Raw genomic sequence first — 16,977 nt, 5'->3', positions numbered from 1 at the left:
TTGGGGGAAGGCCTTCCAGGCAAAGGGAGCAGCCGAAGCAGAGGCGTGGGGGTGCCCCATGCAAGGGGGTGCCCTAGGGAGCTGTTGAGTCAGGTGGCTCTCATCCCACACCGTTTCCCTTCTGCCAACTGGGCTCAAGGCCACCATGCTGTCTTCTCCGATTCAGGGACCCTGTGGCCCCCGGTTTGCACAGGAAGGAAGCAAGCCAAGCGCCCAGACCAGCCCACGCCTCCCAGAGGCTCATCGCTGCCTGAAAAGCTACCTGACAAAACCGGCCCTCTTTCCTTCCTCAAGGGCTCCCTGCCCCTCAGACAGACACCTGCTTCCTAGTCCCTGGCCAGGAAGAGAAAGAAAACAGGCCCATCCAAAGAGGCTTCCATTGTTCCCAAGGAGTGACTCACACACACGGGAAGGTTGTCCCCCGGCTCCGCGCTATCCCCCAGTGTGCCTCGCGGTGACTCAGAGCAGCTCGCGCCACAAGCCCTTCTGCTGTCTGTGAGGCCCAGGCCCTGAGAGGGCCCTGCATTCCCCAGGGCCAGCCGCCCTCTCCCCTCCGGAAGCAGGGGGGAGGCGGCTCCTTTCAGTGTGGCAGTTATGAGGGGCCGTGTCCCCTAGGGTCTCCCTGTGAGACAGGCTCTCGCCTCAGTTTCCCTCCCTCTGAAAGGGAGCTGACAGGAAAGCCATGCGACGTGTGTTGGCTTTTATTACTGGCACGCGTGGGCATGTGGGGGTACAGGCACCAACAGCAGCTTCCAGCCGGGCCAGCTCCTGGTTTCCAGACTTGAGTCGGCCTGCAGTGCCCGGGGGGCGAGGGGGGGCCCAGAAGCTGGGGGGTAAGCAGGGCGGGGACACGGCGAGGATCTTTGATGAAGGACACTGCTGCCCCTACTTCCAGCGCCCGGTCACTTTGGCCTTCCCGCGGGTCTTGGAGCTGCAGAAGAAGCAGGGCCCAGTCAGAAGGGGGACACAGGGCTGGGCAGCAGGCCTCCACAGGGAGGGGGTGGAGGTGAGCGATGCTAAGGGTGGAGAGAGGCAGCCCGGAGCTGCTTCCAGAGATAGAGCAGGGCAGCAGCCTCGGGCTGGAGTGAGACCTCCCGGCCCTGTACAAATCCCCCACTGAGCAGTGGCCAAGCAGGAGCCCGCGCCCTGAAGGGGAGGAGGAAGAGGTGGGAGCCAGAGCCCTCAGAGGAGGAGTGGGATGGCGGGGACACACGGATGGAGGGGGCAGGGCCGGGTAAAGAAAGGAAGGACCTAGAAACTTACACTTTCTGGTTATCGTTGATCCTGTTTCGGAGAACATTGATCTGTAAGTGAGAAAGAGTAACTTTGGAGCTGATTTGGCTCAGGTCTCAGGTGGCTGGGGGTGAAGGGGAAGCCAGCTGAGCACAGCGGTAGAGGGTGGGGGGAGGGGGAGCAGAGCAGCGATACTGTGAAAGTCAGAACAGGCAGGCATCCGGAGGGTCCCAGGTCCCACAAGCAGAAGCCAAGGAGAGGCTTCCTGGCCGCCCCACTGGTCTCTCACTGAGGGGTCCCCGAGGCACAGAGGGCTCAGGACGAGAGGCCTAAGGAGGCTTTCTGAGAACCGGGTGCAAGGCTGGGCCTCAGGAAGCCCTCTGAACAGCCCCAGCCCGGCCTGAGGCCCCCTGTCGGGCACTCTTGCCCAGTTGTTCATGAGGTAGGGCACCCCCATGTGCTAGGCCTGCAGTTCACCACCCTGTACTTGGGCCAAATCTGAGCCCGGTAGGCCAGGTGCAGAGTTAAATGTGGAACCAGAGGCAAAGTGGAAGGCCCAGGTCTATAGGGGCTGTAACAGCAGCTAATACCTACTGAGCACTTAGTGGGTGCCCACCACTTTCTGTTCCACTATGAGCACTTTCCCGAGTATTAACCCCCAGGATGACTGTGAGGTATAACTTAACACGTGGCAAGTGCTCAGAACAATTCCCGGAAGACTTTACTACTATTTTTATTACTACGATGATCTCTATAAGCCTCACAATAACCCTGTGAAATAGGTCCTGGGGTTATCCTTGTCACTTAGACGAGAAATGGAAAGAGGGAAGCGGGAGTAACTTGCCCAAGGTCACACAGCTAGTGAGGGGCAGGGCTAGAAATAGGACCCAGGCAGTGTGGCTCCAAAGTCCACGCTCAGGGCCACCACACAAAATTGCCTCTCTCAGCACTGGGGGGGTGACCCTGTAGCCATTCGGGCCTGAGCTGTGCTCAGAAGAGGGGCCCGTGCACAAAAGAAAAGCAGCAAAGTGGGCCCGGAAAGGGAAGCCGAACTCCTCTAGGCAGAGAGGCCGCGCTGGGGAAGTGTGCGGGCCCGGCGTTCACTGAGCCAGTTCTTGCCGCTGTACGTGCACCTGGGACCCCTCAAAGCTGTGAGTTTGAGGGGCGCCTGGGTGGCGCAGTCGGTTAAGCGTCCGACTTCAGCCAGGTCACGATCTCGCGGTCCGTGAGTTCGAGCCCCGCGTCAGGCTCTGGGCTGATGGCTCGGAGCCTGGAGCCTGTTTCCGATTCTGTGTCTCCCTCTCTCTCTGCCCCTCCCCCGTTCATGCTCTGTCTCTCTCTGTCCCAAAAATAAATAAACGTTGAAAAAAAAAAAATTAAAAAAAAAAAAAAAGCTGTGAGTTTGAGGCTCAGCCGGCTGTGCCCACACCAGGGCCTCTAGGGTACACGGGGAGAGAGAAAGTGGTTGCACCTCTGGTGAGGCCTCCCTCTCTCCACCCAGAGGCCTGGCTTTGCGCATCCTGGTCCTCCCACCTGACCCAGGGCATCCGAGCTGCTGCCTCAAGGCCTTCGGGGACAGAAGGGAGGGAGACCCCCAGGGCTGGCATGCCAGGAACCTTTGCTCAGCCCCAGCGAGTGAGCCATCAGACTTCCCCAGCAAGCAACAGCCCAGTGGTGGACGCTGAACACTGCCAGAGACAAGACCCCCAGGCAGGTGTGTGTGAGTTGGCAAGGGTAGGAGGTGACAGGGATAGGGGAAAGGGGCCTGATGGACAGCAGCCATGTGGGACCCAATCCAAAACAGGAGTGTGGGATGGGGGAGGGGCCAGTGAGCAGGCTCACTTCATATTTCTGCTGCTTGAATTTCTCCTGCAGGTCGAACTTCTCTGCCTCCAGGTTATAGATGCTCTGCCATAGTTCCTTGGCCTTCTCCCTGCAGGGGCCAGAGTGGGGATGCAGGGCGGGATAGGAACAATAAGGAATGGCCCTCATCTACCTTCATCCCGGATCTGACCCAGCCTCCAAGGGCACCAGCCCTCCTTCCCACCTCCAGGCCTGCTAAGGGGACCCCCCAGCCCACCTGACTCAGCAGGAGGCAGAGACAGCAGCACCTGGTGCTTAGGAACAGATGTGCGGTGGGGGGTGGCGCGGCGCGGGTAGGGCATCATCATTCAATCCCCTTTCCCGCCACCTGGGTGCAGGTGGGTAAGAAGCTCAGAGGGGAGAGACGCCTGCTCAGTTCTCTTTCTCTACTGGCAAAACACAAAGATGGCTTGACTGGCTCACACCCAACTCCAGTGGCACCAAAACATTCTTGGCAGGGGCGGGGGGCGGAATATGTGAGGCAACAGCGCCCCCTGGTGGTGCCCAGTGAGAGTTGCCCTATGCCCCGACCCCCGTGCTGGCGCAGGTGCACGCAGTCGGCTGAGCACCACCAGTCCCCACCTCAGCTGATCCTCATTCAGGTGGTCAATGGCCAGCACCTTCCTCCTCTCGGCCAGAATCTTCTTCTTCTTTTCCCGCTCCGTCTGCCTCTTCCCGCTTTTCCGCTCCGTCTGGAGAGAGTGACAAGCAGGGGGAGTTAACTAGGGAACACCCCCTCCTTTCCCCTAACCCTCCCAAAACCCAATGGGGAGCAAGGCAAAGCCTGCAGAAGGACCAGGTTCTTATCCTCTTCTTCCTGAAACACCCACGCTATCAGCTGCCTGGATTTCCTCCCCCCGCCCCCCCCCCCCCGAGAAACTGAGGCAGGGGCAAGGAGGACCTCTTCAGTCCATTATTTCTTTGCCTCTCCAAATTCTTCCATCTCTCTCCCGGCTCCCTCCTCCCGCCTGACCCATTCTCCACACTCAGCATCCCCCTCCCCACGAGCCCCCCAAAACGATGAGGAGGACAAGGGTTAGAAGTTGTGGTACCCACCTGGGCCTGCAAAGCCAGGACACCATGAGAGAAAGACCCAGAGAGAAAGACCGAGACCAGGGCAGAGATAGAGAGAGAGGGCAGGGCACGGCAAAGGCAGAGAGACACAAGGGGGAGAAGGAGAAGGTGATTCAGACGCTCATTGCAGGCAACTTTGTTCACTAGGACTATTCTGAGAGCAGGGCCATGCCATAAGTCTGGCTGGTGTGGTCACTGTGGCGACAGAGGCAGGCAGGCCGGGCTAGCTCTGAGCTGGGGGACTCTGGAAATCTAAGAAAATGTTCTGATCCCTCCACTGCACAGAGAAAATCAGTTTCATATTTCCTCTTCTCCCTTGAGAATGGAGTGTCGAGCAGGAGTGGGACACAAAAATGAGGAATGGAGGAGGTTTGCAGGAATAAACCATCTCACATCTGCGGGATACACAGATGCTCGCCATGTTAGCCCATCTGATCTCAGAGCAGGCAGGGCAGACGATATTAAACCCATTTTACAGATGAGGAAACTGAGGCTCTGAGGTTGCCTGAGGCCACACAACTGTAAGTGGCAGGTCTGAGTCTCCAACCAGAGCTCTGACTCTGGGCACAAGGTTCTTCCAGACACACCATCAACCTTGGGGGCTCCCAGGGCACTGCCGACACTCGAGGCCGCTGCCTGCAGCCCCCCCTCCAGCAAGCCCCTCTTAGGGGAAGCCACAGCAGGCAGAGCGCCAGCTCAGGGCATGGGCAGGAGGCGGCCTTGGCCTTTCACTTACAGGTAGGAATTTCTTCCTGGGATCCAGCTTGAAGTCTGTGGACACCCCCTTCCTCCCCATATACCGGGACCCCCTGAAGACCACTGCTGCTGCCCGACCTACCTTCTGGATGTAACCCCCAAAGTGCATCATGTTGGACAAAGCCTTCTTCTTCCGGGCCTCGTCCTCAGCCTTTCTCCTGTTCTCCTCCTCCTCCCGTCGGGCTCTCTCTTCCTGATTTTCAGTGGGGAGGAAGAGAGAAAATCAGGGGTGAGGGTATGAACCCCTGAGGCTGGGCTGAGGTCTGGGGTGTTTATGGGTCATGTGAGTAGAACTTTTCTCTCCATCAGGCAAGAAGCTTCCTGAGGGGCCCCCCAGCACGGGGGCCTGACACACAGGAGCTTCGAAGACTTTTGTTTATGAATGAGTGAAGAATGATCTCACCATCCCCTCAGGCAAGGAGCCCCCCACCCCCACCCCAGGAGGCCTGCTGTTCTGGAAGAACCTCCAACACCAGCACAGGAAAAGGGCCAAGGGACCCCCTGTTCCCAGGGAGCCTGCACCAGGGAAGGGACGCGGCAGGAGAGGACGTCGCTGCCTTATAATGGAAGTTTGTACCTTTTGGCCCCTTCTTACCACCCCCACCCCCCCCCCCGCCTCTGGCAACCACCAATCTGTTCTCTGCATCTATGAGCTTGGCGTTTTGGTTTTGCTTTGGTTTGGCTGTGTTTCAGATTCCACATATAAGTGAAACTAGACAGTATTTTTCTTTCTCTGAATTGTTTCACTTAGCATAATGCTCTCTCCAGGTCCATCCATGTTTTCACACATGGCAAGATTCCCTTCCTTTTTTATGGCTAATATTCCAGTGGGGGGGGGGCTGCGTGTGCATGAGTATGCACACACACATATTTTTATGCCTTCCTTCATTGGCAGGCACATGTTGCCTCCGTGTCTTAGCTCCTGTAAATAATGCCACAGCGAATGGAGCGCAGATGCCTTTTTGAATCAGTGTTTGCATCTTCTTCGGGTAAATACCCAGAAGTGAAACTGCTGGACGGAGAGTCTTGTAAAATATTAAGTTCGTGAAAACCCAGACATTTCGGTCTCAGTTACTGCTTATTATCAGATTCCAAACAGTGCCCAGCACTCACCAGGGGCTCGTTGACTGAATCAATGTGAATGACTAGGGAGGGGCCTGGGGGCCTGGAAGGAGCTGGGGGCCCGCTGGGGGCTTCTGGGGGCTGTGGACTAGGGGTCACTCACTGCCAGGCGAGTCTGACGTTCCTTCTCCCGCTCATTCCGGATGCGCTGCTGCTCGGCCCGCTCAGCCCGTCGCTTCTCCTATGGGGAGAGGGGCACAGCCTGCCCAGTGCGTGCATGTGGAGGAGGTGTCCCCAAAGGTGCAGGGACCAACCAGGGAAAGAGGTGGCAAGAAAACGCACAGGGGATTTTCCCCTCGGGAGCTCAGGGCAGTGAGTGCCCTTCCTCCAAGGGCTTCTACTCTGCCAGCTCCCTGGACACAGAGCGCCTCGACAGGTGCACCAGCTCAGAATGCCCTGGCTGAATAAAGATAGCCCACAGCAGGCGTGTGCGGATGCCCCACGCGGAGCATTACTCATCGTGGGGTTGTCCTCAACGATTTGAAAAATGTCAGGCGGACTTCTCCCGTCTCCCACGAGTGCTGTGCCCCTGGCCCCGCCCCGGCCCCAGCCCCAGCAGCTGCTCTTGTGTTCGCGGACAGATGGCCAGACCCTCAGCTGCCAGCCAGGGCGGCACAGCGGTGCCACAAACACAGCAGCGAGTCCGGTGGAGCGAAAAACAAAGGAGTCAAAATAACCCCCCCCTGGTTATGATTCGGGACTGTAGAGGCCACACTCATCTTCCCTGCATTCGTGAGGGGAGCTCCCAGTGGGAGGGAGTGGGGGGCAGAGGTGGGACAACAGGGATTTGACTCATCACTCCCCAGCCAAGGCCTGGGGCACCCGGAGACCATCAGCGGCTCTGGCTGCCAAGAATGGTCCGGTCTGGTGGGGACGGAAGGCAGGGACCCAAGAAACCACAGTGCAGGGCCTCAAGAGTGGCTCCTGGCCGCTGCGATCCTGATGGAGAGCCCATGTGCAGCAGGGTAAGGGCCCCCCCCCCCACCCCCGAAGGCGGTCCAGAGGAGGTGGGGCCTAACAAAGAGGGTGGACGGAGCGGGGTCTCTGGGGGCATTGCCACGGGAGGCTGGACACCCACAATCCTGTCTTTGAGGGAAATGAGCTCCTCTTCCTCTTTCTTCCTGTTCTCAAAGTGAGCCTCGATCAGCGTCTGTAGCTCATTCAGATCCTTCTCCATGCGCTTCCGGTGGATATCCTGCGAAGGCACGGCCGGGCTCAGAGGCTGCCAGGCCCATGGGTCCAGGGAAGAAGTGGTTGGGTAGATGCCACCCTCCGCAATGCAGGAGGGACGGGCAGGGCGGGGCCTGGCCGGGGAAGGGGCCCCCGTGGCCCGAACCCAGGATGAGGCCCTGCCAGGCCTGTGCCGAGCATCATTCTGCCTGCGCCCTCCGCCTGCCGGCCCCCCAGCTCACACGGCCTCTCTCTCCCAGCCCAGGCCCGTCCCCCCGCAGGCACACTCACATCAAAGTCTACTCTCTCCCCATCGGGGATCTTGGGTGGCACCAGGTTGGGCATGAATGGCCTGTTGGAGAGAAGAGGAGGGAATCCATGAATGCCAACCCCATCCCGGACCCAAGGGGCTCTGGGTGGCCAGCACAGGAGGGGACCTTCTCCTTCCTGCAGACACTCGGCCAGGCGGCAACAGTGACAGCTCCCCGCCAACGACAGCACCTCTCGGCACGTGGGCACACTGCAGCCCTTTCACGTGCGCCCTCTCGTTTTATCCCCCTGATACACCCCTGACGCAGAGACCCCCCCCCCCAATCTCACTGAAGAAAACGGAGGCTCAGGGAATGACTCGCTCCAGACCACGCAACGAGGATGTCACAGAAGCTATGGCGCGTGAGTCCGACTCCGAATTCCCACGGCTGGCCCGTGAACCCCTGGCATCCTGGGGTTTGGTCCCCGCCCCAACACATACTTGCTGTGTGACACCAGGTCCAGTGGGCTCCTCAGTTTCCCCGTTTGCCCTCAGGTCTGTGAGGGGCCGAAATGAGATACTGCCATCCGTACAAGTGGCCGGGAAAGGGAAAGGTGCGGGACAAATGAACGGGGCTGGGATTGTCTCTGGGGCTGGTGTTGGGGGGGGGGGTCCCAACTTGGGGAGCAGCCTGCGACTGTGCTGAGGCGGCATCTGCGACAGGTTTGGCGTCACCGAAAGGAAGAGCCTCCCTGGCCCCCTCTCCACCTGACACCCACACCGGCAGCTTCCAGGTGGTTTCATTTTGTGGCACCAGGCCGTCCTGCCCCGCCCCTTTGTGACACTTTGAAGCCAGCCAGGCTGGCATGCTGTCACTGCTTGGCTCTCCCAGATTTCCGTCCCTCTTCCTTCAGGTCCCACTTCAGCCGTGCCGTGAGACAGGAGAGGCTATCCATCCAGGGCCACAACTAGTCCACCCCTTCACCTCTGGGTGAACACAGTGCTTTCCATGCCGGGGTACACAATTGGTAATGGAGCATGAGGTGGATTGCAGCCCCCCCTCTCCCTTGGGCCGACTCTTGTGCAGTACACAACCTGTACAACCATACAGGTGCCTGCTGCACCCCCCGGCCCATGCCCACTGTATCACACTGCACTCCTGTCCTTCCTCACTGGCCTTCTCCTCCCAGGGCTTCACCACAAGTGTGTCCCACTCACCTGGGCTTTGGTTTGGACTCCTCCACTGGGCCATCTGGGGAGGAGAGAAGCACACAGCCACGGGGTCAGAAGGCCCCAGATCTGGTCCCAGCTCTGCCCCTGATAAGCTGGGCACCCATGCGCCTCTGTTTCTCCATCTGCACAATGAGTTCCTTCCAGCCCTGGGGATCCCCGGTTCCAGGAGCATCACGAAGAATTAAAGCAGCAGAGCCACAGACCCCACACTCCTTCTCCCATAGTGGCTCCCAGGGGGTCATCTCAGGGGACAGCTGGGTCCTGACAGGAAGAGCACCCTCCCAGAGTGAAACTCCAAAGCCTTCTCTCATTCACCAGTTCTGGGCACTGTCCCCGGGGGATCCTGGCCCGAGAGTCCCCTCCGAGGCACTGCCTACTTGGTTGCTCCCTGGACTTCCTGGCCTCCAGGGGACCATGCCAGGGGGCATGATTTCAAGACCCAGCTGGCTGCCCCTCCCCTCCAGAGCCAATGCACCCTTGGTAAAGGCTGCAACATGACAATGACCACTGCAGTGACCCCCCCCCCCCCACATGGGCCATCTACATCTTGGGATTTCATCCTATAGACACCACACCTTACGAGTGGTTTTGCCTGAGCTCCAGGAGCCTTGTATGTGTAGGTGACTTCTGGGGCCCTGTCCAGATTGGGGACTGGACACTGGTCCCCTCTCCCACAGGGCACCACCCAGACAGCTTCTCTGGAATGAGGGGGACAGAGGTTTGAAGGCCAAGACCCCAAACCTGCATGGTCATCAACTCTGTCCTCTCCTCCCCTGAACCCCTCCTCGCCCACCTCCCTGGAGGGAGCCCTGTGGTCAGTCTCCCCTAAAGCTGCTTGGAGGGGCTCCCTCGATGCCCCAGTACCTCTCTCCTGATGTCCAACAGTCCTCACCTTCAGTTTCTTTAGCCTCCTCTTCTTGTCCATCTCCTAAACAGAACGTGAGAAATTAGCAAAGATCCTTGTTCTAGCCCCAAGTCCCCCCCTTCCAGAGTCTCCCCCACAGACAGGTCCTAACCAAAGTGCACCCTGATGGCTCCTGGGCTCAGGGGATGTCTATTCACACGCATGCCCCCAGGCCCAAGGCTCTGCCTGCCATGAAAGGAGCTCACAGTCAAGGTTCATTGATCGAACAACTGGGGGCTGAATCCCAGCCCAGGCAGGATGTACTATTGCATAGGTTGGAAAGCAGGTTCCAGGTGGATTTCTCACGGTCATAGGAGCGCCTCTGGGGGCTCCTGCCACCCCCCCTCAACACCATGAGCAAGCCCCCCCTCACCCCAGACAGGGCCTTACCTTCTACATTGGTCTCCTCAGTCTCAGCCTCACCTTCAGCCTCTTCTTCTGCTGCCTCTTCCTGCTCTGGAGAAGTGAGCCAGAAACAGTGAACACCCAGGCCCTTACTTAGGCTAGCAGGCAGAACCCAGATCACAGAGGGGTGGGGATGGAGGTCAGCAACATCCAGGATCCAGAGGAATGTTGGAGTCACCGATATGAATGACAAGGGGCTGCTCCGTTCTTGGTTTAAACCAGAAGTTGGCAAACTATGACCCAAGGGCCAAATCTGGCCCCCAGACTGCTTCTGTAAATAAAGTTTTATTGGAACACAGCCACATCCACTCATTTATATACTGCCTATGGCTGCCTTTGCCATATTCTAGCAAAGTTCAGTAGTGACAACAGACCCTGGTAAACCATGACAGAAGGGCATGATCAAGCTTGTGGAGAGTACTTTTGTTCTAGACTTGTCTCTCTGGGAGTTTGGGAATTGCAAGCCGGCCTTTCTGAGCATGGAGACCTGTTCTCTACGTGAAGGCCACTGGGAGGGCCAGAAGTCTGGGGTAGGAGCGTGTTAGGGTGCGGGGGGGGGTGTTGTTGGTAACAGCAGAGAAGGGCTTGCAGGCCCAGAAACACTCATTGCTGGGGGTGGGAAGGTCTGGTGGCTAGCTATTTCTGCCTCACTCAGCACCTTTGCCCAACAGCCTCCCTGGCAATACAACTCCACCCTGTTCCCCAACTTTCCACCCCCAATGTTCCGCCCAGTGATCTGACACCACAGGATGTATCCTGCTTAAGATGAGGTGTTGGGGAAGCTCCTGTCCTCGACTCGGTAACTCTAGGGACCCTTCATCTGTATCCCAAAGAAACCCAAACAGCAAGACAGTGGGAGGGTAGATGAGGTGCCCACTGTGTAGACATTTGTACTGCCCAGAGAGTTGGTAGGATTCTTCTATTTTCATCCCTTTGCTTGGCAGGATATGGACCCCACCCAAGTCAGGCACTTGGAGTAGACAGATCAGACAGGATGACGCCAGGCTCATGGCTCTGCCCGTAGGAGGCATCTGGTCATGCTCACTGGCTGATGGGCTGACAAGTGTGGCCTCCTGGCAGAGGGAGAGGAGAAAGCCTCAGGAAGGGACAGAGAGAGGCCACCACGAAAGAAATGTTGGCCCCCAGTCACTCTGTTCTCTGTCTTCTTTTCCTCGTCTGGGCCCGGGGATGCCTCTTCTTTGATCCCCACAGGAGCCTTACCTCAAAGAAGATCCTTCCAGAAGGGGCAAGAATAGAAGGCTGGCCAGCAAGAGTATGACCAGGTGTGGGGTCCTTTTCAGGCCATCTTGTTAACCCCTGTCCCCACCCCATCTAATGTGTCAATTCTCTGTAGAATACCCCCCGCCCATGCAACACGCTCAATGAGGCGCTCCTGGCCTCCTCACTACTTCTTGAGACATCACTATTAGAAAGTTCTTTCTCAACTTCAGCCCAAGTCTGTCTCCCTTGCCCTAGTCCCACTCCTAGGGGCTGGAAACAAGTCCCGGCCCCCCCACCCCACCCCACAGCAGTGCACATTTGAAGGCTGACGTCATGTCCTTTCTGCCCTGGCTATTTCCAGTTCCCCCAGCTGCTCTTCAGATCGCTCTGTCGCCAGGTCCCTCACACCCTGGCCACCCTGCCTGGGTCCTGTCCACTTCAGAGGGAGGGCCCAGCATCAGCAGCGGGGGCAGAGAAAGGCCACTCATTCCAGACATTAGTCGCCTTCTGTGGCCACATTCGGAGCAGGCCAGGGGACAAGCCAGCCTGGGTCCTTCCCACCGCCCAGCCCAGGAGAAAGATCAGAAACCAGGGGAAAGGAGCAGCGGCCTGGCCCTTGTGAGGCTGAGAGGAGGTGACTGACGCACTCCACACCTGTCCCTCCCTCCCGCCCGGCCCACCCCACTCTGCCACAGAACAGGGCCCATCCACGGCAGCCAGGCTCAGGACAGCAGGGAGCAGAGGGCACAGGAAAGTAAAAGCCGTACTACCGTCTTCGTCCTGTCTCCAGTCCTCCTCTTCTGAGGGTCAGGGAGTGGCCGCGGCAAAGGGGAGAAGCGAGACAGGTTAGTCTGGGAGCAGAAGGACGGGGACAGGAGCAGGGAGACAGCACACGGTTCTGAGCATGGGCTTTGGAATTAAGCTCCGGTTCCAAGTCCTGAATCACTACTTCTAGCAACTGAGGCAAATCGCTTCCCAGGCGCCTTGTCAGTATAATGGAAAGAATGATCCTCAGGTCTCCGCCGTGATCTAGCAGGCATAGAGCGCCCACCAGCCGCCTGGTAGTGGGAAGCACTCAGTAAATGATGGTATCGGGCCATCTCCTCCCTCTCTAGACACGAGGACAGAGGCCCCAAAGAGCAGAGAGTGGGAACAATTCCCGGCTGTCAAACTTCTCCTGTGTTCCTACCCTGAATGAGCCCCTCAGGTATCCCACAAAACATCTCCAATTTCCAGGACTCACAGTTCTGAGAGCCCCAGTGGAGAGCCTGGCACAGGGCAGTTTTGTTGGTGTCTTTCAAGGAAGCAGCCCCATCTAAGGAAGGCACAGCATTATCACACTGAGGAAACAGACCAGCCCATGGTATGCAAACACCTGCCCAAAGAAACAGCTCACAGCAGAACGCACCCTTTCTCTACTGGAAGAAGAGACAGGGCATCGTCCATTCTGCAGGCTGAGTGCTCATCCATGTAGACCTTGCTCTTTCTTGGTCATGTATAGCCAGGGACTTAGCTATGAGGGAGGCGGGTAGAGTCCCTTCGAGCAAGGTCATACATGGAGCTCAGTCCACCATCACAGTGCAGAACCGTTTTGCTAATTCACAGCCAAATCCCACTGTGTGTAGCAGGCAGATGAGCCCCAGATCCAAAGGTCGGTATCTCAAATATCGCCCCCTAAAATTCACAAGCTGGCCAAGCCTCCAAAGCGAAGGAAAACCTACCACATCGAGAGTTTATGCGGGTCACGCAGCAGAAAAGTGGAGCCAGCTAGAATTTTTAAATTCACAACATAGTTCAAATAGCTTCTAAAGTATCTGGTGTTCCTGGAAAACCAAAGCGACTCCCATGGCCCCTCTCGGTTTCCCCTGTGAGTTTCTCATGTGTCTACTCTTTGGCCAGGCACCCTGGAACAGCCTTAAATGAGAGTTGAGAGAATTTGCTGAGCCTCTAAGGGGCAGGATGCAAGCTGCCAGGCCTGCAGAAGCCTGAGGGGTCTGAGGGCTCCTCTGGGCCACTTGGGGCCTGGGTGGGGACTGGAGTGAGGCCTCGTAATCACGTCGGTGTGTCAAGCACTCAGGAAGGCAGAAAGGTTAGGGTGTTCTCGCGTGAGATATGAGGCACAAAGCTGAGGAGAAATGTGAGAACAGATCAGAGTAGGAATGGGTCTACGGGTCAGAAGGGAGTTTCCAAGGTGTAATGATGTCTTCGTGTTTAAATAAAATGTTTCAGATAACGGAACAGTTCTATAATCTCATTTTGAAAAATTATTAAATTGAATGCATTTAGGTGTGATAATGGTGCAATGGTTACATCTTCTCTTTTTAAGTAGCGCTTATCTTTTAGCACTTAAGTACCTACTGAACTATTTAAGCATGAAATATATGATGTCTGGGGATGATTTGTGATGTCTGCTCTAAAATAACTGAGGGGAAGGGTGCCTGCGCGGCTCCCTGGGTTAAGCGGTTAACTGACTTTTGATTTCGGCTCAGGTCATGATCTCATGGTTCATGAGTTCGAGCCCCGTGTCAGGCTCTGTGCTGACAACTCTGAGCCTGGAGTCTGCTTCGGATTCTGTGTCTCCCTGTCTCTCTGCCCCTCCCCGACTCACGCTCTGTCTCTCTCTCTCTCTCTCTCTCAAAAATAAACATTAAAAAATAATAATAATAAAATAAAACAAACTTTTATAAAAAATAACTGAGGGGAGATGAAGCATAGGTGAAAAAAGATTGGCCATAGCTGATGACTGCTGAAGCCGGGTGATGGGCGCATGGTGAGGGAGGGGAGGGCGTTATTCTATTTTGCTACTGTTACATGCATTTAAAACTTTTCATGGTAAAACAAATAGAGAAAAAAAAATCACACGTAATTAATTGGAAAAAGGGGTGATTCTGTTTGAACAAAATGACAGACAAAGGAGACAGGTTTAAACCTTTTGCCTGAGACCTGAGCAACCGAGGCTGGAACGATTCCCATCCAGGGGCCATGGCTGCTGAAGGGTCTTTGCTCAGCTGGGAGTGAGGGGCGGGCACAGACAAGCTGTTTTCCCAGGGCCCCCAGAATATTGGATTCCTGGGATCTCCCCTTCCCGGCCCTCCCTCTGCCCGAGCTCCATACCTTCTGCGGCTTCTTCTGCTCAGGAGAGAAGACCACGGCCGTAAGAGAGGAGACAAGAGGCGGGTCAGTTTCCAACCACGCTGCCCTCCATCCACATGAGTACACAGGCGTGTGCTTACCTTCCTGCTCCCTGCCCGGCAGAAGGACACGTTGTCAATAGCACATCGCACACACACCACACGCACACACTGGCCTTTTCCCGACGATGACTCCGCTCTTTATTTCCCTCATTGCCTAATGAGGCTCACCCCCCCCTCTGCCCACCTACAAAGGCACCCCTTAACCTGGCTCAGCCTTCTCCGCCAGGGTTACCCACTGTCCCCGGCAAACCTCTGCCTGGGCCAGCTTGCTCTCTCCAGCGTCTGCCCGCTTACCACTCTCTCCCCGCTCTGAGTGTTGCCAAGCTGTCCCCCAGAATGCCCTTCCCTCGCCCTTCGCTATCCAAATCCTACCCAGGTAACCCCTCTTGGCTAATTGTTTCCAACATGTAACATCTTAACATCCACAGGAGAGCACGCTCTGTGAGGGCAGGCGTTCTGCATCCTGATGCCTCTGCAGGCTCCCTGGTGAGCACCAGCCCCAGGAGATCATTGTGAGACCCGCTGCCAGTGTCCCACCCCCAGGGTCTCCCAGGCAGGGCGGTGGGCGGGGCACTCCAGGAGGAGTACGATTCCAAGATGAAGTGCTAACAGTGAGCTCTGATTTGGGTTTCATGGGGCATGAGCAGCTCTGCGGCCTCGAGACAGTCACTGAACGGCTCTGGATCCGTTTTCAGGAGACACAGCTTCGAAGCTCCTCTGCCTCCTAGTCTCTGAGCCAGACAGGACCCCCAGCTGACCCTGGGACCCGAGCATCTCTATTTCCAGAAGTCTCCCAGCCTGTGGCCAACCCAGGGTCCGCAGCGCAGAGGCACAGAGGCACTTCCCCAGAAGCGGCACAGCCACTCCCCTCCCTATCCCAGGTGGCTCATGGCCCCGGGAGGGGGGGGGGAGGTAAGGGGCAGGGTAGGGAGGGGTCAGCACCCCAGACAGGATGCTCCAGATACTCACTCCTCGTACTCTTCCCCCACCTCTTCCACGTCAGACATGGTCTCCGCTCTCCCTCCGGAAAGAGAAAAATGTCAGTATGGGCAGAAGGGGAATCCGAGCCCTCCTCAGCTCTGAGAAGAGCTTAGCCTCAGGCTACTACTGCCTGAGACACGGGGAGGTGATGCTAGCCCTGCCCTTCATCAGCCTGTGACCTGCAGCCGGGAGCCTGCTTCTCCTTCTGTCAAGGGGGGATAACAACCCCACATCACCTTAAGGGCAACCGGTCCAATGTCCATTTCACTCATTCACCTCAAGGGCAACCGACCATGTCCATTTCACTCATTGTTCTGCAACAGATACACTGTTTGGAACTTCCCTGCTCTGGTGCAAATCATTGTAACTCTCAAAACAATGTTTCTATAGTTGCTCAACCTTTCCTGCCCACAACCTTGCCAAGCATTCAGGGCAGCAAAGCTGTGCAACCCGGACCCGGTGTAGTTTGCTCGTCACTGCAGAGCGTTCCCCTGGGAGACTGGGTACATGGACTGTGGCACATCCATAGCGTGGAATACTTCTCGGTGATGGAAAGGAACAAGGCGTGATACCCAGGACGCCTCGGATGAATCTCTAGGGAATTACTCTCACCAAGGGGGAAAAGGCCAAGCGATATGATATCATTTATATGACGTTCTTGAGATGGCAAAGTTACAGAAATGGAGAACAGATGGGTGGTTGTAGGGGGTGGAAGGGGAGGACAGGTGGGCGTGCTGACCCAAGGCACACAGGAGGGGCTCCTGGCTGGCTCAGTTGGAAGAGCATGTGACTCTTACCTTGGGATCATGGGTTCAAGCCCCACATTGGGTGTAGAGGTGACTTAACAATTTTTAAAAACGTGCACAGGATTTTTGTGGTTTTAGAACATTTTAGTGTCTGGAGTGTGGTGGTGAACACATGAACCGACACAGATTAAAGCCATACTGAATTTCACACACACACACACACACACACACACACACCTGGTCCGAGTAGAGCCGGGGAAATCTGCGTCAGATTATGGCTTCTAGCAAATGCCCATATCCTAGTTGTGACCTGTACCATAGATGTGCAAATATACCATTGAGGGGAACTGGGCAAAGTGTGCAAGGGAACTGTATCACTTCTTAGGATTGTATGTTAATCTACTACTGATCAATAAAAATTCCAATTAAATAATGTCTGCCTGGAGAGCTCGTTTTGAGATGCACCCTTAACTGGGATAGGAATGGACAATCGATATCCCAACCCTCTTCCATCAGCTTGCTGAGTGCGTTTGGGCAAGTCTTTGTTTAACATCTCTGAAGGGCAGTTCTTCCTCTGTACCCTGGAGATAGACCCTACACATCCTGGCTACCCAAGGATCTTTATGAGGAGTAAATCGACATTAAGGAAATTGGAAGGCATTAGGCAGTGTGAGGTTTTGTTTCCGTGCAATTGCAGAGAGAAGCCACAGGGAGACGGGAGACAAATCTGGTTTTGAATCCTGGCTCCACCTCACGTTTGCCTGTGACCTTGGAAAGGTCACTTAACCTCCCTACACCTCAGCTCTTCTGTGAAATGGCTCCTCC

General features: G+C 56.4%; 1 protein-coding gene across 12 annotated transcripts; it reads right to left on the bottom strand.

Moving 5' to 3' along the window:
* Positions 1-885: 885 nt before the first annotated feature.
* TNNT2 (troponin T2, cardiac type) lies at positions 886-15,432 on the bottom strand. Of its 12 annotated transcripts, XM_047077258.1 has the most exons (16): positions 15,395-15,432; positions 14,465-14,475; positions 14,346-14,360; positions 12,002-12,031; positions 9,996-10,061; positions 9,594-9,629; positions 8,687-8,720; positions 7,510-7,570; positions 7,127-7,243; positions 6,152-6,229; positions 5,009-5,119; positions 4,153-4,158; positions 3,679-3,788; positions 3,076-3,166; positions 1,264-1,304; positions 886-931 (listed from the first exon to the last, which is right to left on the bottom strand). In XM_047077258.1, exons 1-16 carry the CDS (start codon positions 15,430-15,432, stop codon positions 886-888), a joined length of 891 nt encoding a protein of 296 aa, XP_046933214.1. The 12 variants fall into 12 exon arrangements, with proteins under 12 accessions (XP_046933214.1, XP_046933213.1, XP_046933215.1 ...); XM_047077257.1 differs by lacking the exon at positions 4,153-4,158 and having other exon boundaries at positions 5,000-5,119; positions 14,346-14,363; XM_047077259.1 differs by lacking the exon at positions 4,153-4,158 and having other exon boundaries at positions 14,346-14,363.
* Positions 15,433-16,977: the final 1,545 nt, after the last annotated feature.

Source organism: Lynx rufus, unplaced genomic scaffold (genome assembly GCF_022079265.1).
Source record: "Lynx rufus isolate CCGP_SWC_20201006 ecotype Redwood Valley unplaced genomic scaffold, mLynRuf1.p SCAF_15, whole genome shotgun sequence".
Classification (NCBI taxonomy): domain Eukaryota; kingdom Metazoa; phylum Chordata; class Mammalia; order Carnivora; family Felidae; genus Lynx; species Lynx rufus.
This window is presented reverse-complemented; position numbering and strand designations above follow the sequence as displayed.